General features: G+C 34.9%; 1 protein-coding gene and 1 pseudogene across 1 annotated transcript; both read left to right on the plus strand.

Moving 5' to 3' along the window:
- The first annotated feature begins 309 nt into the window (after positions 1-309).
- Positions 310-4304, plus strand: LOC18604153 (protein SAR DEFICIENT 1-like). Its single transcript, XM_007036506.3, has 7 exons — positions 310-510; positions 687-753; positions 1051-1597; positions 3042-3202; positions 3304-3498; positions 3596-3692; positions 3785-4304. Exons 1-7 carry the CDS (start codon positions 422-424, stop codon positions 4036-4038), a joined length of 1410 nt encoding a protein of 469 aa, XP_007036568.1. The 5' UTR covers positions 310-421; the 3' UTR covers positions 4039-4304.
- Positions 4305-20707: 16403 nt separating this feature from the next.
- LOC148763457 (LEAF RUST 10 DISEASE-RESISTANCE LOCUS RECEPTOR-LIKE PROTEIN KINASE-like 2.1) lies at positions 20708-22639 on the plus strand (annotated as a pseudogene).
- Positions 22640-23597: the final 958 nt, after the last annotated feature.

Genomic DNA, 23597 nt, shown 5'->3' on the forward strand with positions numbered 1-23597 from the left:
TATATATCTGTTGTTTATCATTACAGAGACAATTAATCCAAGGTTCGAATTGCATTAACCGTTCGATCAATATCTAAGGGCTAATAGATGGTTGGATAGATCATTTTTTCATATTTGCCTCAAGCTTAGAGGAAATTAACAAAGAGAAAATGTTGACTCGAAGCAGAGTTGACGTCAAAAAGTCATTACGTTCGACATGCCTAGGTCAGTCCGTGGCTGTTACCCAGCTACTTCCTCCAACATTCCAAGAAGCTTCTTTTTATTATTATTTTAGAAAACTTCATGTATTTAAACACCTCCCTTACAGCTTCGTTGCAAAATCATGATATATTCCCAAACCCTAACTCATCATTTCTCTCTCTGTTTCTTCAGTTACCTGTTAGTTTTTATTTTATTTTTTTTGTGCCCTTTCACCTGAAGAATGGCGGCTAAACGGCTTCCTAGTGAATCTTGTTCCGACCAAGATGAGCCAAATGAGAAACGAATGAGACCTAGACCTTCTTTGGCATCGTACGTTTCAGAATTTTGCTGCAGCAATGCTTAATTTGTTCTTATATCTCTTCTCCCAAATCCATTCTCCTTTCGTTTCCATATGGATTAAAACCATTTGTTATTTATATTGATAGTTGTTTCCATACATATGGTGCAAACTTCTTATTCATAGCCTGTTTTCTCTTCATGAACAGTGTGATTGGGGAAGCTGTTATGGTGAATTACTTGTGTACAGCCTTGGAACCAGTCCTTCGAAGAGTGGTATGTAAAACCTTTCATAATATTTCTCATTGAAAGGACAGAAATGTTTCATTACTTAGGTGTATATATACGCACATAGAAACATATTCAACAGGTAGTGTGACGAGACTACGCATTCATATATAATTTCAAGCTTTTAGGATGATTGGTTGTTGTCAATAGGTGCACTTTAACGTACCTGTTTATCTGTTTTTGCATAAACAAAATTTCACATTCATGCATAAATATTTACCTCAACTGTTTCAATTTTCACTTGGTAATTTCTGATGGAAAGTGCCCTTGTGGATACGTTTCCAGGTGAATGAAGAGGTAGAGCGCAGTCTTGGACAACGACTCCGTTCCTTCAGCAGGTCTCCATCTCTTCGAATCCAAGCACCGGAACCATCAACCCTTCAGCTGATCTTCGCTAAAGGTCTTTCCCTACCAATCTTCACCGGAAGCAAGATCACGGATGAAGAAGGCAACCAGCTTCAAGTCGTTTTGGTTGATACGAGGGGAGACCAAATGGTTCCGGTGCTTCCCCCCAGCCCAATCAAAGTAGACATCGTCGTTCTGGACGGGGAATTCCCAGCGGGAGACGGTAACAATTGGACGAGCGAAGAGTTTGACAGGAACATCGTGAGGGAGAGAACTGGGAAACGGCCTTTGCTCACCGGAGAGTTGGCAGTCACGGTGAGGGATGGGGTTGCTTCCATCGGAGAGATCGAATTCACCGACAATTCGAGCTGGATTCGAAGCCGGAAGTTCAGGATTGGTGCGAAAGTTGCACAAGGGAGTTTCCAAGGCGTCCGCATTCGAGAAGCCATGACCGAAGCTTTTGTTGTCAAAGACCATCGTGGCGAATGTAAGTTTCATTATTTCTTCTACGCTTTCTGTCATTTCCACATGATAATTTTGTCATAATTTATCATTCTAAAGAAGAATGGTAAGAGAATTTAGTAGCCGCAATTGGGCATTCTTTAAGTTGGCTTAAGATCTTGAAATTGAATTTTTTACTATCTTAATTAATTTTTAATTACCAACAAACCAAATTGAATTGATATTATAATAAATTTCCCACTAACACTGTAATAAAATGATTGCATACACATTGTTCTACTTACTAGCTGTTGTACTTTGCATCTGACCCTAGCTAAGATATATAGTATTGTCAATTTGTTGCTTTAAAAATCATTGCTCCTTTTGTTTATTAGAGTTGTTGATATATATCTATATTGATCTGATAATATGCCAACCCAATAGCTTAGATTAGTCAAATCCTGAGCAGACCAAACCTCACTTGTTTAACATAAAAAACCAAATCAACTACCTTTTGGGTGTTTTCTATTCTTTCTTTTTGGAAGTGAGAGAGAACATAGAGCATGCGTTCTCTCTTTTAATACGAGTTCACTTTTCGAATAACCCATTGTTAAACTATGAATTAAAGATCACGAATTTAAAGATTTTTATCATATTATAAAAGCGGAGATTCTTCTTTCTCAAATAATCGAGGATTATTTTCTTGCTGAAATTCAAGTTTTATTTAATTAAAAAAATTTAATTTTAACTGTTAAAACATCAATTTGAGAATTTAACTATGCCTATGTAGCTATGTTTAATGTCTATTTAGTACAATAGTTAACTAGCTATCCCATATAATTGGTTAATGTATCACTTTTAAGGTTGAAGAACTTTTGCCTTGGGCATCATCTTCGAGAAATTTACTTATGATATGTGTGTGGTCTCAATTAACTACACGTCATCAAGCTAATAGGTTAATTTTTTATATATAGTGAAACTCTGGGACCATGGGCACTCAATCATGTATATTCAGATAGGGAATCCCCTTTTCATGCTTTCAAACCATTCAAGTAATTTTCAGTCAACAAAAGGCTGCAGTACGTCTGCAGTTCTGCTGAGTTCTATTACTTACCAAATAAATAATGCCAAATCGGCAAAACCATGTGTTTGTTGCCAATGATGCAACCTTAGAGCCAGATACTGGTCGTCCCCCTTTAAGGAAATCATTACTTTTATTTTATTGCTTTTCACCAGGGGGGCTCTGGCCTCTGGTCAATAGAGTGATATGTTCTGGTTACACGAAGATCAATGCAATGGCCTTAAAGCAACCTTTTTCTTTTTTTGTCCTGGTTAAAGTTTAGCACGTTTTGATCATTAAGTCGAGGCAAATTCTCTATTCGGCAATTTGATTAAGCTGTGGAAATATGAAACCAATTTGTTCTTGAGTTCTTTGGGAAAATTTTATGCCAATTAATGGGTGACAATGTTTCTTTCTTTTCTTATTGAAGTGTACAAGAAACACTATCCCCCAATGTTAGACGATAAGGTTTGGCGTCTAGAGAAGATCGGAAAGGATGGAGCATTCCATAAAAAGCTATCCTTTGAGGGTGTGAACACAGTGCAAGATTTCTTGAAATTGTCAGTCGTTGATCCAGCCAAGCTTAGAAGGGTAAGTGTTTGCAATCACTCGATCAGATGCTGGTTTAGTCTTTCCTTATGCTCAATTTAACTGAAGCAATAATTTGGGTTTTCTATGATATTATTGAACAGATTTTAGGTCCTGGAATGTCTGAGAAAATGTGGGAGGTCACAATCAAGCACGCCAAAACTTGTGTTTTGGGTAACAAAAATTATGTTTTTAGGGGCCCCAATTATACAATCTTCTTGAATCCGATTTGTCAACTCATGAAAGCAGAGATTAATGGGAGTATATATCCTACTCACAACCTGAGTAACATGAACAGAGTATGTGTTATACTAAGCTAAATAGTTTAAGTTTTTTTCAGGTCCCCGAGAGTCTATTACCCCAATGTCCCTCTAATTTTATACATGGCATTTGCAGGCATATATTGAAAATTTGGTCAGACAAGCATATGCAAATTGGAATACATTGGAAGAGATAGAAGGAGTTTCCCATGAGATTGGCCTGCTCACACAAGGTGATTTCCTTTTCAAGCAAGTTTCATAACATCAAACTTGAGCTAATTTTGGGCAATTATAGTAACATTTTAACACGAAAAATTTTGTGCAGGTGATGAGCATATGGCAGATCAATATCCCAATCATCAACAAATCACGGTGAGATCGTTTCAACCAAATGGGTATTTGACGGGTGGATCGATTGAGGGATATATGCCAAACGAACTGCGGGGAGATGGCAGCAATTGGCAAGTAAGTCAGGCGTACTTAAACACCTCAAACGAAAATGGCTTCCGATTAAACATCTTGGAGTCTACTTCCGATGAGGATTTGACATCTCCAAGATCATTTATCACAGGTGGTTAATGGTGAATACTGAATTAATGTATAGAAGCAAACTAGTCCATTAGGGAGATGTCATCTGCTTTGAGACAGCCGTTTAAGCATTCAGCATGTATAAATGTAGGCAGATAAGGCGCAAATGCAATTTCCGTACCTGCCATGCATCTTTTAACCAATTCTATCTTTCTAAGCTACTGTATACTTCCCCTGTAAATATATAAATAATCACAACACAAGGAAATATCCAGTGCCGAGAGGCACAGTGAAAATGTCCTTGAAGCATTTCCAAATTGCATTTGCCCTGTTTCTCAATCCTTGATGCGACTTCTTTTGCTCTGCCAAGCCTTAACTCTACACCACATGAAGGAAAAAGAACAGTTGGCAAATTTCAAGGGCAAGGTTAAATTTGCTGCTTATCTGCCCAGGCTTGAGTTTTATTGAAGCCAGAATGAGCTGTCCCGAGCCCAATTGTCTGCCCCTTGTAATCTTCAGCAACTTTCCGATTCCTCATCTTTCAAGGCTCTGACCAAAATTGAGGACGGTCCAAGGCTCCAAACTTGCCAATGGGGACTGAAAAGCCCAATTTTCCAACTTGTTGCCCTTGCCTCTCGTGAAGTCACTTGCACAACATCCAACCTTTTTATTTAATGAAAACTTAGTTTAGTATTGTAAATGCAATGAAATGTTATGACACGAATCTTGATGGCTTGGTGCACTTGAAATCCTCCTTGAGATCTTGACTTCGAAGGCTACCAGCAGCGTTGGTGGCAATTGTCGAAACCTTAAAAAAAAAAAGTTACCATGTAAGAGTTATAAATTTGAATAAAAATTGTAATGAAAGTTTACAATTATTTTGATTTAAGTGTTTGATATTGTTGTGCTGATTAAAAGTGTAGCTTTGGAATAAAATTCAAAAAAGATTTCTAGCAAGATAAAATTAAAGCATAATACATAAAAAAGTGTCTCAATTATTTAAAAATATTCAAATAGTTTATTATTTTTCTATTATGTTTAATTAAGTTTTTGTACTTTTCTTTTTACTTAAATAGATTTTCATAATTAATGGTTGACTAATTATTATTAGTCAAAATATCACTTGTAATTTTATATTCATGTAACATGGACATAATATTAACGTAAAAAGTAAAAATATCACATGACTATATCATAATGTTACATCAACATGTCATATTATTATTTAATATGATATATTAACATATCACTTTAACATCACATGATATAGAATGACAAGTGATATTTTGACTAATAATAATTAGTCAACTATTATTCGAGCTTATTTGGATCACAATAAAAATATAAACTCTTAATTGAACGTAATAAAAAAACATAAAAATATATTTCAATTTTTTAAACTAATTCAAAGTTTTTTTTAAAAAAATATTATGCCTAAAATTAATCCAATGTTAACTAAAAAGTAAATTGAAAGAAAAGCAAGCGCTCAAAGTCAGCTACAATACGTTATTGTCATCACAATCAATGGATTGTTGGTCTAATTACTAACTACTTGCTATTAAAAAAATTTACTTATTACTTCTTTTCCTAATGCACCGACTGTACATAAAGTTCCAGCACCAGGCTCAATTTCTTGGTCAATCTTGAATTCATGCTTGAGTTTTTGAAAGTTAGAAACCAGTCGTCCAATTTATCCAACTTCTTCTTCCTACTGGGCTGCTCTTTATTTCGTGGTGCCTCCTTTTTCCTTGTGTTGATTTTAGGTGTAATCTATGATTTAGACAAAACATAAAATTAGGCTCTATGAGGCTGGGACCAAAATTGGGCCACCCTAAGCTCACGAAGGGACAACAACCCCAGTTAATTTATCAATCCTAAGCTCACCCTAAGCTTCTCTAACGGGCTTTTAGCTCCCGCAACTCTGCAGAGCCCAACCCAAACTAACCTTTCTCAATCCATAGCCTAAGAAACTGCTCTCAGTGTCTTCATGAGCTTCCTGTTAACAATTTGAACAAAGAAGGAATAGGAGAACAGTAAATTATATAGGAAAATTATCCGATAAATTATTAACAGAGGTTTTAAATTTCACCATGAAGGTTAAAGGTTCATCATATATTTAAAAAAATTAATAAATTAATATAAAAAATAAAAAGACATGTGATAATATTCTAACTTTGGTGTAATGTTTTAGAAACTTCGTCGCCGATGCATAGAACAATACTTCATATTAGATAGAAAAAAATATTTAGAAACTAATTGGTGGTGTTGAAAACATTAACTTCAAGAAAAGTTATTCATGTTAATATATCAATTTTTATTTAGGTGTCTAATCTTATAATTAAATTTTCTGTTTTATAACTGATGTGATAGGAAAAATCTATATAATAATTTATCGTAACTTCATACTAATATTATACTATATAACACATGAAACTATTTGATTAAAATTTATAACAATGGGACACAAAATTAGTAACCGTTTATGGTAGATTTTTTTTAACACGTTAATTAAAAGAATAAAATATTTCATTTAGGCTTTTATGAGGTTGCTAATATATAACTATCGTAATTTGGGATAAAGATTGAAGAATACTGATACAAAATTAATAGAATTTCTGGTGTTATTGACGGCACTAGTTGTCCATGGGCTTTATTTGGTGATTTTAACACCATCTACTATTATTAAATACATTGGAATTAAAGGAATTAAACACATTGGGATAAAAACCATGAAAAAGGAAAAAGAATAGCCCTAAGATGTCTTTCTAACGACATAACATGCACAAACCATTACGCAGCAAGTCTATCTACCTCCAATACCTTTTGTACAGTACCTGCCAAATTTGCAACATCTCTCCATATTATCCAACCCTCCTTTAAATCTTTAACAAATTTTGCCAATTCATGTGTAACCCTATTTGCTTCCCTACGACAAAATTCAATGGTTGCTCATCCATGCTGTCCCATGGCGATTACACAATCTTCAACCACATGTCCTACCTCACCAATATTCTATTGCTTGTTTTTAATCCAATTTAAAACCTGCTTACAATCAACTTCAATAGTTGAAACCTGTTCATTCTCTTGAGAACACGTTGTGAGAGACCATAATACTACCGTCAATTCGGCCACCGCCATGCACAATACATTAATTTACATTAATTTTATTTGAACACTGATTTATATTTTAGTATAAAACCCAACAGGAGAATAATGTTCGCATCGCTTATCCTCGCTTATAACCAACGGGTTTCATTTTTCTCCATCATGGATGCCCCATTGGTCGGTTACTACTATAGCCTAGAAACTTGCCACTAGTATTAGAAGTATCAGCTAAACTTTCTCGCATTCATCATTCATGGGTTAGCTGGTTTTTCATTTTATTTATCCAAAATCTGATTGGTGTTCTTGCATATATATAATGCTGAATCTTTACCAATGTGAGGTTCCTAATATTTAGACACAAAATTTGATTTCTAATTGATGAATGGTAAAATAGTTTTACAATTACGATTGAAATACTTATGCCTTTGAAGTATTAAAACCTGTCCAAATTGTTTTGAGTTTTTAATAACTGATTTGTTGAAATCTATTTAAGTTTAACATTGGTCTACGAAAATGTCATAATTGTCGTATACTTATTTGATTTTTCAAGGGATATGATGCGCAGGCCTGACCTGGGCACTTGGCTCCAAATTTTATGCAAGTCAAGGTCAATAGCCATATCTAATCTCTTCACCTATCTACAAAGTGTCAATTATAAATGTCATGTCTTTCTAGCTCCAGTAGAATAATCTTCCAACTTTCAAGAACTTTTTTCTTCTTTGAAAATAGTGAAAGCAATTAATAGTTACAATTGCAAAAGCATATAGGAAAATTACTTTTACAATTGAAAATAAATTCATCGCAATATTGATTTTCGAGACAAAAAAGTCTATTAACCATCTGTTCTTTAACTTCAGCCACACATGGATCTTTCACCCTCTTTCTTCTCAATCATCTCCATCTTCTTCCACTTAAATTTTTTCCAAGTATCTTACTCCCAAGATGATGTCATCTTTACTTCATGCTATCCATTTGATTGTGGAAACCTTCGAAATCTTTTATATCCTTTCTGGACCGATGATCTTGATGGATCTGCATATTGTGGCTATGATCGTGCAGTGTTTGTGGGAAAAAGTACTGCTTAAAGACACCAATTACCTGGTCATTAGGTTTCAAGACATAAACCCAAAGTTTCCTTGAATGGTCATCGATGAAAGTCACAAAGTAAAGTGCACTACCAAATGTTTTTGTCTTCATAGGACCACAGACATTTGAATGCACCATCTCAAGCAAATCTGATTTTCTGGACAGCGGATAACTTTTAAAAGAGACTTTGTTTTGTTGTCTAGCCAAGCAATGAGCACACTTTTCTAATCTTGCACATTTCAACCCTAAAAGTGATTCTTCTTGGTTAAAAAATTAAGTCCCTTCTCATTAATGTGGCTAAGTCTCTTTTGCCATAACTTTAAGAGTTGTCATTGTCAACTGCATTAATAACATTATTAGAGACTAAAAGCTTGGTCTAGTACAAACCGGAATGCTTCTTTCCATGTCCCATAATCAAAGAACCCTTAGTGAGTTTCCACTTTTCACCACCAAAGGTATTGAAATAACTCTTATCATCATGAACACTAGTAGAAATCAGATGTAAATAGTTGTCTGGTGCATGTTTAACATTGTTTAAAAATAGTTTTGTCCCAATACTGGTTTTCACACAAACAGCTTTAATACTAGTCACCCTTGACACACCATTATTAGCCATCCTTAAAATCCCATAATCACCCGAAGTATAAGATGTGAAGAAATCCCTCCTTACTGTCACATGGGAACAAGTGCCACTATCGACAACCTCGACTTGTCTCATTACAAACAACATTAATCAAATTTTCATTGAGAATAGTCACAAGATCTTTTATAGTAGCAGTGGCAACATAATCATCATTGTCACTGTCTTTCTTTCTTGCTTGCCCTTGTTGCTCTTGTTCTCATTTTTTAAATGATAATAAAATCTTTTGGTATGTCCCTTTTTACCACGATTATGACATTTGAGATTTTTATACTTAGACTCTAATTGACTCTTATTCTTACTTTTACCTCCATTGTTTCATCCCTAATTACTTTCTTTGCTTCTCTCCCTATTTTCAATAACAAGGACTTCAGATTGTGAAGTTGATGCCTCTTGAGTTCTTCATCTCACCTCTTCATTCAAGACAACAATTTTACATAGTTCATGGTAACAACACCACTAGGAGCAGAACTAGTCACATGGAGATTTTCCCAAGAATCAAGTAGAGTATTAAGCAACTAAAGTCTTAAAATTTCATCTTTAAATTTGACACCCATGCTAGACAATTGGTCAAAACACCCCTGAAATTCACTCAAATGATCAGAGATAAAATTACCTTTCTCCTACGTCAAATTCATAGCTTGTTTCAACAAAAACAATTTATTGTTGCCAGTTTTAAAGGCATATAAGGTCTCAAGCTTTACTCACAAAGTTCTAGCATGTGAATTATTGATAATATGATTCAAAACATTGTCATCTACCCATTTTCGAATAAAACCACAAACCATCTCATGCTCAAAAGCCTATTCTTCATCAGATTTAGTCTTGAATTTTTTAGTAGCAAATATTAGTAAATGTAGCTTTTTCACAATAGTAGATCTTTCATATTTCCTTTCCATTTGTGATTGTGCCATTCAAACTGATCATTCTACTATAATTAGGATCCATTTTTCAATCAAGCTAAACCCACAAATAACAAATCTACTCTGATACCAGTTGTTGGGAAAGGGTATTGCTATAACGAAAGTAACGGTACAAAATAAAAGCTTTCCCGCTCGAAAGAACATGTGAGGAGTAAATATCCATCCAACAAAATATCCTAGACAACAGATATAATTCTGAATGCACAAAATAAAACCACTAGAAAACACATGATTTTTAACGTGGAAACCCTCTCCATGTGAGAGGTAAAAACCACAGGACCTGGTCCAGAAAAGTAATCCATTATAAAAGATCAATAAGTACAACAAAGAATCAACCATCAATTCTAGAACTCATAATAGCCCTTACTCACTATCAACAAAGTGGAAATCACCAAACAACAATACATAAAACCCAAAATAAATGATATCACAGCCTAACAAATAAAGAAGAGAAAAATGCAATCGGATCTTATAGACTGAAGCTCACAATGTCAAGAACAACATACTAAAATTTCATCAAAATTGGACCATAAATTGCCTTTCGATCAATACCACAAAGCAAGCCAAATTTTTTTTCCCAATTCTTCTTTGTCGACACTTTTTCCTCACCTTCTAGAAACAATTCCCTAATCTTAAAAAACAAAAGCCCCTTTTTTTATTATTGATTTAAGTTATGGACTTCATTTGAGGAGGATCCACAATAGAGTTTTAGCCCAACTGTATACGGAATTAGCCCTTGTTATAACTATCAGTTCCTAAGAATTCTAAGTAGTCTACCTTAATCAGTCTGGTCAATGGATCACAATCCAACAAGTGGAATTATTTTCTTGTAAAATATTTTACATAAACAATTTTTTTATTAAATTATTTTATGGTTATTAAACGGATCATAAATTCTAATAAAGAGGACCGAGTGGTAAAGGAAAACTAAAATTACTAGAGTAGAGATTGGTTACTAATAGTAAAATCAAACAGAACCAACTAGTTTGAAGTAAGACTTGGTTGTCAAGACTTTTTTCTTGCAGATGAAGGAACAACCAATAAATAAAGAATTAAGTAGTGTTTTGATTTAGGTATTTAGATCTTTTTCTACTAGTATACATTAATTAATGGCTAAATTTTTTTTTAGCCCTACAATATAAGGTATTTTTGGAAATAGCCATTCAGATAATTTTAACTATTTTTAACCAAGAGATGAGATTTTGGGACAAAAATGCCCTTAATGAAATATCTTCATTGACATGCACTCTCATTAATCTGTATATTGGGCAAAATAAATATACACAAAAGCTTGTGCAAAATAAAATCATGTTGCAGGAGATAGTGTCTTTGATATTCTGAACATCACCACAAACAAAAATGTTGTGCATATTACACGGTAGGTCTACTGACTGATCTTTTAATTCAAGTCAGGGATAGGAAAGTGTTTGAATAAGTTTACAATTATTACACGGTAAGTTAGTGAGTGAATGTCGATTTTTTTGTGGGTTTAGTGATTTGAATGCCATAATGAATGAGAATGTGGTTTAGTGTTTTGTTGTTAAATGAGCATTACTATATTCTGTTGAAAATGGGTTTCAGATAGTAAGTGAAGGTTAATAGTAAACCAAACGAGAAAACGGTCGTGATGAATCCAAAGTTTCGAGAATGATGTGAAACCAGAAATCCCTAATACGATGGTGGATAGAAAGAAAGAAGATGTGAAACTAAAGCACGAATTGGTCGTTCTATAGTAGGCCATATGTGACACGGCTATGACATAGTAGACTTTAGAGTTTGTGACACGCCATGGTGAGAATGTGTAACACAACATGGTGAGAATTTGTGACATGGCATGGTGATAATGTGTGATATGGCATGGTGAGAATATGTGACACGGTTGTGACATGGCATGGTAGGAATATATAACACGACATGGTGAGAATGCATGAAACGACATGGTGAGAATGTGTGACACGACAAAGTTTAGAGTTTGTGACATGCCATGGTAAGAATGTGTGACATGGTATGGTGACAATATGTGACACAGCTGTGACATGACAGGGTTTAAAGTTTGTGAGATGGCATGGTGGAATATATGACACGACATGGTGTGAATGTGTGAGATGGCATGGTGAGAATGTCTGACACGGTATGGTTTAGAGTTTGTGACACGCCATAGAGGGAATATATGACACGGCAGGATAAGAACATATGACCCATGAAAGGAATATGAGAGATGACTTGGTGAGAATATGTGACACGCTAGTGTGAGAATGTGACACACCGTGGTATGAATATGTGACATGCCTTGGCGAGAATATGTGAGACGGCATGGTGAGAATATGTGACATGGTGGTGACATGGTGGGGTTTAGAGTTTGTGACATGCCATGGCGAAAATCTATGAGATGGCATAGTGATAATCTGTGACACGGCATGGTGAGAATATATGTGACACGCCATGGCTTGAAAATGTGACACGACATGAATTTAAATAGAAAAAATGTGGACAAATAAAGAAACCGTTTGAAATTCCATGGCATGCATATTAGCGGTTGAGGTGTCTAAAAGGCCATCACATTTTATTATATTTTTAGCTCGTAAATGGCTATGTGAAGGAAGTAAGACAGTTTGATTCATTCGTCATTCCCAAAGGGGCCAAAGTGTTTGACTTAGTTTTGAGCAAAGTTAATGACATCATAGCAACAATGTCGGTTCTGCTTAAAGAGGTCAATCAGTCGTCAATTAAAACTTTCTTCTGTTTGGTAATTTTTTGCTGGGTTGCTTTATGAAATGTTTGTGTTTTTGCTTGTGATATGTTTTAACTAAATTGTGGAGAGAACTACAACATTTTTATAGATATGGTTTAGGGTCGTACTAAAATTTTTAAGGGGTCTGCATATGGTGTAATAAGAATAAAAAGGTCTTCGATTTGTCATGTAGTGGGTTAATTGTTTTTGGGATTTTTAGCTTTTGTTTGGAGTTTAGGGTGTAAACCACATAGTCACCATAATCCCTAACATGTCACCAAAGTGGGTATTTTAAGGTGGTTTATGTAACGAAACAGTAATTATAGTTAGCATGTCACTACATGGCAGGGTTGGCTTGTCACGACATGGCTCAGTGTTAGTGTGTAACAACATTTTACTTGATCTGCATAGCGTGTAACAACATATATTTCTTCAATCTTACATGTTGTGGTTTAAATGTTTTTAGGTTTAGGGTAGCATTACATGTATGGCATGTGGTGATCGCATAGTTATCATGGCATTTCGTGTAACGAAGCAGTAATTATAATTAGCGTGTCATGACATGGCATGGGTTGGCGTGTTACAACATTTTACTTGGTCTGCATAACGTGTAACAACATTTTACTTACTCTGCATAGCATGTAACAACATTTGACTTGGTATGCATAGCGTATAATAACATATATTTCTTTCTTCAATCTAGAGAGTATGATGACCTTGACACTTTGTTATTGTGCCACTGGAGAAGTGAGCATTCAAGGTCTCCATTAACACCCACTATAAGTGGTCGCAATTGCATTACATCAACAAGATTCTCTAAGAGAAAGAGGAGTACGATGCATTCAAGCATATGTGCTTTGGAGTGCTGTTGGACATCTATCCATGAGGTTACTTTTGCGTTGGTCTCTTGCAAAACATCATGGTTCGTCTAATCACTGAAACAAAGTCAATGGACCATGAGTTATGGTTTGCCATTGGCAAGAGTAAGGCACATCTATCAAAGTAGGAGTTCTACTTTAACACTAGACTAAAGTTTGGCCCATTGCCCGATGTATTCACATGATCGTACAAGGTTGTTCTCGATGGAATTCATGCGAGATACTAGAACGGGTAGCAAAGTGTTAAGCTACAGTCATTGCTTGATACGTTTCGAGAAGGCAACTTTTAGTGACTAGGAGACACAATCAAGATGGCACTCGTCTTGATCGTGAATAATATTTTATTTGGTGAAGACTACCGTAGACGGGTGACACCTTGGCTCTTGTCATTGGTGGAGGACATCGATGCTTGGAATGTCTTCCCCTAAAGTCACTATGTTTAGAGGTTGACCGAGGACTACTTATTGAAGGGGTTTGAAGTGCTTGCTGCCAACTTTCAAAAGGATAATCGTTTATGCTACAACATTTATAGATTTACATGGGTGATACAGGTCTTGTAATGTAACATTTTTCAATTTCCTTTTGACATAATAATTTATGGTTGCCCTCGTTTATCATTTATGGTAATGGTTACATTTGACTTGCAGTTCTAGGCACTAGAGACAATTCTTGATTTTTGAAAATTAGTTACCCTTTTTTATGTGAAGGATGGCGTTTACCCATATATGGGCAGATGGTAGTGCAATCAGAAGCCGAAAGCCTTCTACAAGGTGGTTGAGAAGTTGGAGTCATCTTAGCAGTGAGTGAACAACTACTAATTTATGCTGTGAATCTATATAATATTTATCCAAAAATATATCAAAATATATTTTTTGCAGTTGTGGGACACGAAACCTTAGAGGCAACCCTAGATGAAGCGACAAGGGAATATTGGATGGACATCGAGGTCCTCTTATCTGAGGGGCACCAGTACGTGCCAATAAGGCACATGAAGGATCAAACGGAATAGGGTTTAGGTGTGAGGGTAAAAAGGAGGAACTTGAAGGAGAAAAGAACCGTTGGTCCCATTAAATGGAGGTGCATCGTCGCGTCTGGATACGAGGTGCCATTTGGCCTTGAGTTGATGAAGGAAGGGGACGACCATGGCAATGTCAGTGAACCGTCGCTAAGGATGGTTTTGATGGTTTATGTTTAACAATTCTATATTTGATTATTAAATAACACAATAATATCTGTTATTGCAGCTGACCAATGTGACAACATCTCCTCAATAATCGACAAGACTTGTTCAGACGCACAGTGGTAATGAGCCATTGGTAATGATGGTTCTAACGATTTATGTTCAACAAATTCATATATGATTATCAAATAACATAGTAATACTTGTTATTGCAGTTGACCCATGCGACGATAGCTGCTTAACGACCAACAGGACCTACTCATATGCACGGTGGTAACGAGCTGTCGATAAAGGTGATTTTAATGGTTTATCTTCAACAACTCCATATATGATTATTGAATAACACAATAATATTTGTTATTGCAATTGACCCATGTGACGACATCTCCTCAACGACGAGTAGGACCTGTTTGATGCACAGTGGTAACAAGCCATCGGTAATGACGATTCTAACAATTTATGTTCAATAATTCCATATATGATTATCGAATAACATAGTAATATCTGTTATTGTAGTTGACCAATGCGATGATAGCTCCTCAACGACTGACAGGACTTGTTCAGATGCATAGTGGTAACGAGCCACCGATAAAAACGGTTCTAATGGTTTATGTTCAACAATTCCATATATGATTATTGAATAACACAGTAATATCTGTTATTGCAGTTGACTCATGTGACGAAAGCTCCTAAAGACCGACAAGACCTACTTAGACACATAATGGTAAGATCCGTTTGTAAAGACGATTTTTATGGTTTATATTCAACAATTCTATATTTGGTTATTGAATAATACAGTAATATTTGTTATTGCAATTGACCCATTTGACGACAATTATTGACGGTGTAGTCATAGCCTGTCAACTGCGATGGCCCATGCGAAAGCATACAAGAGACATGTTGGAGCTGAAGGCTTCAATTCAGTCATTGAAGGACGCAATGCAGACGTTTAAGGACTGTATTGTTGGTTAGATTCTAGACAGCATGAAATTACAAGTACGTTATTCTAGCTTCATTCATATACTGGTGGTTTATGTTTAATGGGTGTAGTCTTATATTTATTTTCAGTTTCAGGTTTAGGGTATTTTATAAGTTAATGGATTTTCTTATTTGCCTCGTTCTGTAAGGCGGTGCTTCATCCCGTTATGATGGTGAGTATCATGATGATGCTGATGATAGGTAAGATGATGAACCTGGTAATGAGTGAAAACATTGACCATGGCATCGATGGAGTTGAAGGAGACAATGTAAATCATGTTGATGACGTTGTCGATGATGTTGTGGCAGGGGATGTAACCTTTTAAGCAGTTGATGCTGAAAGAGACCATGTTCCTCAAATAGATGCGGTTGTTAAGATAGCTATGGGAGGGGATGGGAACCTTGAATTAGTTCAGGCTGAAGAAGACCATGTTCCTCAAGCTGATGCAGTTGTTGACGCAGCTGTGGGAAGGGATGGGAAACTTGAATCAGTTTAGGCTGAAGGAAAACATGTTCCTTAAGCCGATACAATTGTTGAGGTGGCTGTGGGAGGGGATGAAAACCTTGAATCAGTTCAGGCTGAAGGAGACCATGATCCTCAATGCACTCCTGAAGGTAGCGCCTCATGGTTGTTGCGGATCCAACTGAAGCTAAACGGTCGAGTATGAAAATTTCAATTGAGTTGCGGATGAACGTGGAGGGTGATAGGACGACATAGGAAAATGATGGAAAGATGTCGATTTCATCTCTGCTCCTTGCAATATGGGTGGGCATTGGGTTATTGCGAAGATCGACTTGGTGAAATGGGCGATGAATGTGATGGACTCCACAAGAACTTCTGCTGCTAAAGATATCGGACTATGTAAGACTCAGATGACATCCTTTATGACGATGATACCCATCATCTGCCACCAATCTAGTTATTTCAACAAAACGCACCGCAAGACAAAAGATTTCACACCGATGCCATTGGAAATTCATTTGCCAAAATCATTAATGCATTGCCAGAATGATAGCATCAGCTGCGGTATGTTTACGATAGGGTACATTGATGATATTTTGCAATTAAGATCGATCAAAGTTAAGCAGAACATGATTGCAAATATGCATTGCCAATACACTTTAGAAATTTTTAACAACAGTTGTGAAAATAAACCCTAAACACTGCCCCATGAACATATGGGAAGTTGTATGTACATTTTTTATAGATACAATTAATTTTAATATATGTACATTTTATACAATAATTTTTCATTTTAGACACAGTCCCTATAATGATCGGAGGATGTAAATTAAATTATTTGGTTTAGGGTACCTTCAACCTGTGGTTTTTTTACTAATGGTGTGTCACAACAAGATGTCAACGACATTTAACAATTGGAGTGTGACGTGTCACCCTATAATACTACAACAACATGGTGACGTGTCATGACAAAATGTCAACAACATCTAATCTTTGGAACGTGGTGTGTCACCCTATAATATTGTAATGACATGGCGAAGTTTCAAAACAAGATGTTAACGACATCTAACAATTGGAGCGTGGCGTGTCATCTTATAATACTGCAATGACTTATGTGTGTCATAACAAGATGCCGACAACATCTTTAGAGAGTGGTGTATCACTTATAATAATGCAACCACACAGCACCGTGTCACGACAAGATGTCAACGAGATCTTTGGAAAGTGTCGTGTGACCCTATAATACTGTAACAACTCTTGTGTGTGACGACAAGATGTCAATGACATCTTTAGAGCATGGCGTGCCAATCTATAATACTGTAATGAAATCTAATAATTGAAGCGTGGTGTGTCACTCTATAATATTGCAATGACATAGCAGCGCGTCATGACAAGATGTCAATGACATCTTTAGAGAGTGGCGTGTCACCCTATAAAACTGCAACGACTCGTGTGTCACGACAAGATGTCAATGACACCTTTAGAGCATGGCTTGTCACCCTATAATACTGCAACGACACAGCGTGTCATGACAAGAGTCAACGACATCTAACAATTGGAGCGTGTAACAATACCATATGACAATTAGTAGAATGTTGTTGTTTCCTGAAATTTGAGTCTTGTGAGATCATTTTTTCGTAAGGTATCTTTCCATGACTTATTTATCTAAAATTATAAAACTTGTTAAAAATACTACTCGTCGACATAAATTAAAATATTAAAATTAAATAATATATGATCTTAGCAAATTATCAAGTTCAGTAACAAACAATATGATAATTTTCTATTCATTGATCAAAACTAAATACAATACAAAATTCAAATAGTCAAATAATATATCTACAAAATAAATCAACAAAAGAAAGACTCATAATATATCTACACCACTCCTTCGAACATGGGTACGCCCATGGATACAACGATGACATTTTCTTAGTCCATTATTAAACCCTAAACACCAAATATGAATGTAGGAAACTTTAAAAGGAAACAGTGAGAAAGTTATTTTACGTGGCTTACACATTTAGTTAGGTCGACAAATTGACTTCATCTACAAGACACTCGACGTTCTCAAACATTGTCCTTCGTATTGAACAGGTGTTGCGTGTGTGACCAGTTTCTCTGCAGGGTGAACATGCTTTAGGTCGTCATCCTCGTGGATACAGTTCAAAGAGAGCTAACAGAGCTAATACAGTTCAAAAATGGTAAGGGAGAGCTGATACAGTTCAACTGAGAGAGTTGAGGGAGTTGAAATAGCTGAGCATTTAATTTCTCTATGACTGGAGGAGATATCAAGATATTAATTTGCCAAAAATGTTTTCAAGGGTATTTTGGTCCATTCATGCCAAATTTTGATAAAAATAGATAACTTTATATGGGTGACTATATATAAAATCAGCTTATGAGAAATGTTATTTCTCACAATTTCTTCTTAATTAATTTCTCTTTGCAAATTATAAAATAGGTTCAAACTGTTGAAATAGGCAATGTTTGCTATTTCATAGCTCCTTGTTCAAAACCAAGTAATGTGTTGTCTTAGGTTTGGTTGTTCTCAATGGCCAAACATCTTGGAAATATTTTTGATAGTACTGTGTTGTCTTGAAGCCATTCAAGCCGTGGAAAACCAAATGGGAAATGCAGTTGAATTCGTGCATTCCCACGTTGGATTGATGATGATGTCTAGCTTACAATCAAATGGTCCAAAGCTTGAAAACCACACGTTAAGCTGTTGTAGCCTCCAAGGCCGGCCCTTGGGTAAAGCCACCTAAGTAAGGGCTTTAGGCCCCAAATTTGGAGAGGCTTTATAATTTTATAATATAATTTATTGTATTAAAAATATATAAAAATTATAAAACATAAAAATAAAAAATAATTGATAAAATTACTTGTTTTCTCACTTTCTTAATTATGTATTTAGTAAATCTCAATTTTCTATTACTTTTAAATTTCTAAAATACTATATTATTTCTAGTCAACTAATGGTAATATGTATTTAATTATCTCTAACAATTATTTTTTTCTCACTTATTTCTCATATTTTCAATCAACATATTTAATGATTTTGAACAACTATTGTTTCTCCTATGTATAAAACCAGTTATTTCTTTTTCAATATATAATATCTACTTTTGAATTCTTTTCTTCTTATTTTCGCTTTCTTCCTTCTTTCTTAAACTTCAATTTTCCTTCAAAGAATACACAAGAAGGCCTTTATGTTATTATCTTCATAAAGTCGTGAATCTCATTTACGGTTTACAATAAGAATTCAACAATTAGGTACTATTGTTCTAATATTTATAGACTTTTTTATTTTAATTTTTAATTTATATTATATTGTTATATTGCCTTTATTTTATATGATAGTTGATTTATTTGAATTAAAAATTTTGATTGTTGATTTTGTATTAGCCATTTAAAAAATATAAAAATTTTACATCTAAAAAACCTAAAAGAATAAAAATTTAATAATTTTTTTAATTTTAATAAAAGAAGGTCTCATTGAATATTTCGTTTTAGGCCTTTGAACTTATTGAGCCGCCATTGGTAACCTCGTACAAGCCACTGGGTTAAATTACGTCTGTTACCCGTCACTGCCTTTTGAATCATCACATCCAAAAAATTCTTTCTGCAAGTCAAGGTCAGCAGCCAAGATGATCTTTTCTTTCTTTCCATCTCATGGAAAATTCCTAGTGTTATAACTTTCTTGTTAACTCCAAGCCAATGGTCTGTTTCTTTGAAAATGATAGCACTGTCAATTAGTTGTCTCCTTTAGCTTCGCATCACTAATAGAGGCGACATAATAAGTTCAAAGGCTTAAAGCGAAATATACAAATGAAGTTTTTTTTTTATTGAAATTAAAAAAAATTATTAAAATTTTATTCTTCTAGCTTTTTGAGATGTAAAATTTTTAATTAAACTTTTATAATCAAGTTCTTCTAATATGTCTTTTTCAATTGATAATATAGCCAATCCATTAAATCGTTCTTGAGACATTGCTGATTTTAAATAAAATTTTATTAATTTTAGTTTTGAAAAACTTCTTTTTCCTAAAGCAACACTTACTGGAATTGTTAACATTATTCTAAAAGCAATATATGCATTTAGAAAAGAATCGAGTTTTCTTATATGATTAAGTAAGTCAATTGGACAGTTTTCTTCCTGTATAATTTTTTTTTAAATTTTTAACTCTGAAAATAAATCTAAACCATCAATATCAGAATAGTTGTTATATTTTAAGGAACATTCAAGATTAAAGCAATATTCTTTCAAACTATTATCATGTAATGACTTCAACTTTTTACCGTTATATAGAAAACAAAAAAAAAATTGGTTTTATATATAGGAAAAAAATAACTGTTGGAAATCATTAAATGAGTTGATTGAAAATAAGAGAAATAAGTGAGAAAAAAATAACTACTAGAGATGATTAAATACATATGACCGTTAGTTGATTGGAAATAAGAGAATATAATTGAGAATTAATAGCATTCTAGAAATAAAAAAGTGATAAAAAATTTAAATTTATTAGACACATAATTAGAAAAGTGAGAGAACAAATAATTTTTTTTTAATTATTTTTACTTATATATATTTTTAATTTTTATATATTTTTAATATAATTAATTATATTATAATTATTATAAAATTATAAATCCTCACCTAAGGGTCGGCTCTGATCACTAAATAGGAACCTTTCAACTAAAACCATTCACTTTCTTCATGAAATTCCACTACGCATGGATGCCCTCTTCTTCCTTTCACCGTCTTTCTTCTCATTCATCTCCATCTTCTTCCTCTTAAATTTTTTCCGAGTGTCTTACACAGAAGATGATGTCCACTTTACTTTATGCGATCCATTTGAATGTGGAAACCTTCGAAATCTTTCATATCCTTTTTGGACCGACGATCTTCATCGGCCTGCATATTGCGCCTATGATCACGAAGCGTACAAGCTCAAATGCAAACAGAATCAGCCCCCTGTTATAACTATCGGCTCCCAAGAATTCCAAGTGGTGCACCTCTATCAGCCTCGTGGTTTGATGACAATCCAACGACTGGAATTGGGAGAAAATACTTGTGCTCAGGAGATTTTTACATATAACATTATTAATTATTCTGACACCGCCGCAAACATTACTCTTTTTTACGACTGCTAAAGCAGGGGATTAGCGGATCAAAGTTTCACTTGCAAAAAGGAGCGAAGGGAAATTGTTGCTATGTTCTTTAAAAATGATGAAAATCCAAGAGGGAAGTATTGTGGGGAAGAAGTTGAAGTTCCGGTTGAGAAGAAGGCTCGGGATGGACTGATGAGTGGAACCAGAGCTCTCGATAAAACTTTACCTGAACCGTTTGAAACGAAATACTTTGCCGACGATAACTATCGTCGGCAATGCAAGGATTCCGGTGGCAGATGTGGATTCAACACGACTTCAACGAAAGTATTTGTCTGCTATTGTCGTGATCGTCCACATCTAATTAAATGCGAACCTGGTATGCCTGCTTCTTAATTATTTCTATTCCAATTTAACTCATTTGCAGCATTTTCCTAACCCTCCTTAGTTTTGATGTCAAGCCTAGTAACTAGTCCATTTAACTAAAAAGATGCTATTGAATCCTTTTTCTTCATAATCAGAAATACAGAGTCCACGAAATTGGTTGATATCCTAATAGATATATATATATATATATATATATATGTATGTATGTATGTATATTGTCGGTCCCAAGTGTAGATCACAATTAGAACTCAAAGAAAAACTCAAGTTAAAAAGCTAGTCAGTACACTTCATTTTAATTTGATCCCTAAAATTAGGTCATTCAGACCTTTTGAGCATTAGTAATCAAATGATAACATCGCTTTTTACTTTTCTTTTTTTTTAAATTTTAGAAAATAAAGCGTGGAATTTGAGATAAAAAAATTCTAATTATTACTAGTTATGATACATAACCTTATCTCTAGTCCGCGCTTATTATTCTTTGGAAAAGCCTGCACGAAGCTGCACCTTTAATTAGGTGGGACACACGTTATACCATTTTCCATAAATATATTGTTTGGTTTATTAGTGTGAGTTAATTTTTTTTCTTTTCCTCTTATTCTGTAATACTGTGTTTGGTAAGAAAGAAAAATATGATATAATTAATTACACAGTACCACTTCAGTAACACCATATTCAGCATGTAAGGAAAAATAAAATGACGTGGAACAATGGAACTCACATGTACTTTACACTGATGAACAAAATACAAATATATACAAATATACTAGCCAAAATGTTAAATGCTCCGTTGGCAAGGTTGCTTCTTTGAGATCTAACGAATTCAAGAAAAAAAAATATAAATGTCGCTGCATGCCTCTACATACCTAGCTGATGGTTCGATAGACGGTGAAAATTTTTCAAAAGTTACTGAGGAGAAATCTAAATTTCTTAAATTAGAGAATGAAAATAATAAATTTATAAAAGATCACAGATCTCCACTTATACTAGTTTGATGTGATTTGCAATTAATTAATTTATTAAAGAAACCCTTTTTTTTTGGTTGCAGGAGGCAAAGGTTTCAGTCTTGGAGTAAAGCTTGCCATAGGCATGATACCATTAACTAATTTTCTGCCCTTTCCTTTTTCTTTGCTTTCTTGATAATTGATAGTTCAAACTGGCTATATATTGTGGATAAAGAAAAAGGTGTTACCAAAATTTCAATATCGTTTTATACATTTTAGTTACTAAAACTTACTATTATATTATTATTATTATTATTATTATATAAAACTGAGAAGATAATTTGAGAGATGAGAGAGAGAGAGTGAGTGAGCGAGTGAGAGAGAGAGAGAGAAAGCTTATGGGACAGCGTCTCGTGGGAATGGAGCGGCCGTTGGAAGGGATTCAAGCAAGAAGATCTGGAATCCAAGGGTGGCTTGGAGCATTGGGCTTTGGCGAGCAAGCCTCCATTTAGTTCTTGTTGACAACATTAGCCCTAGAGTCCCATGGAGTGCTTTGAAATCTATTTTCTATTATTGTGGGGTTGTCATGGATGTTTTCCTCCCTTCCTCGAATAAAGCCAGAGCTACTCGTTTCGCTTTCATCAGGTACAAAGAAAAGGAGGAGGCTTTCAGAACTGCAAAGCTTGGCAATGGCAGATTGGTGGATGGTAGGAGGATTTTCGTCAAATATGCAGCTCCTGGTAAGTCTTTACCCTCCTCCAAGTCAAGAAGGGTGGTGAGTCTAGAAAAGATCCTTCCCCTAAAAATGCTTTTCTTACTTATGCGAAAATTCTTAACAAAGGAGTGACCCATGGCGGCCAACCTTCAAACCATGACGTCTTGGGTTGTTCTCTTCAAAATCCTGTTAAGGGTAAGGAGCCATCTTGCTCTCAGGACAAGGTTCCCATTGTGTCTGCTGAAGCTGTTTCTTCTGTCAACGAGGGGTCCCCTCATATTCTCCCTGTCTATAATGTTCCTAACTCTAGGATGGAGGACGTTCTTCTTCCATCGGAGGAAGCTCCGATTATGTTTAATGTTCCTCTATGCAATATGGAATGGGTTGATCTTAGCGCCGTTGGAGTTCTTAAACAAGATTTTCTTTTGAGCAGTGTCCAATCTGGTTTGGCTTTAAATGGCATCTCAGCCAC

This window comes from Theobroma cacao, chromosome 3 (genome assembly GCF_053813885.1).
Source record: "Theobroma cacao isolate CCN51 chromosome 3, ASM5381388v1, whole genome shotgun sequence".
Lineage (NCBI taxonomy): Eukaryota > Viridiplantae > Streptophyta > Magnoliopsida > Malvales > Malvaceae > Theobroma > Theobroma cacao.

Excerpts from the sequence above, each read along its gene's own strand:
- LOC18604153 (XM_007036506.3), top strand. The coding sequence starts at position 422 with ATGGCGGCTAAACGGCTTCCTAGTGAATCTTGTTCCGACCAAGATGAG. Across the intron at positions 1,598-3,041 it reads CAAAGACCATCGTGGCGAAT|TGTACAAGAAACACTATCCC; the intron begins GTAAGTTTCATT and ends TTCTTATTGAAG. Across the intron at positions 3,499-3,595 it reads ACCTGAGTAACATGAACAGA|GCATATATTGAAAATTTGGT; the intron begins GTATGTGTTATA and ends TGGCATTTGCAG.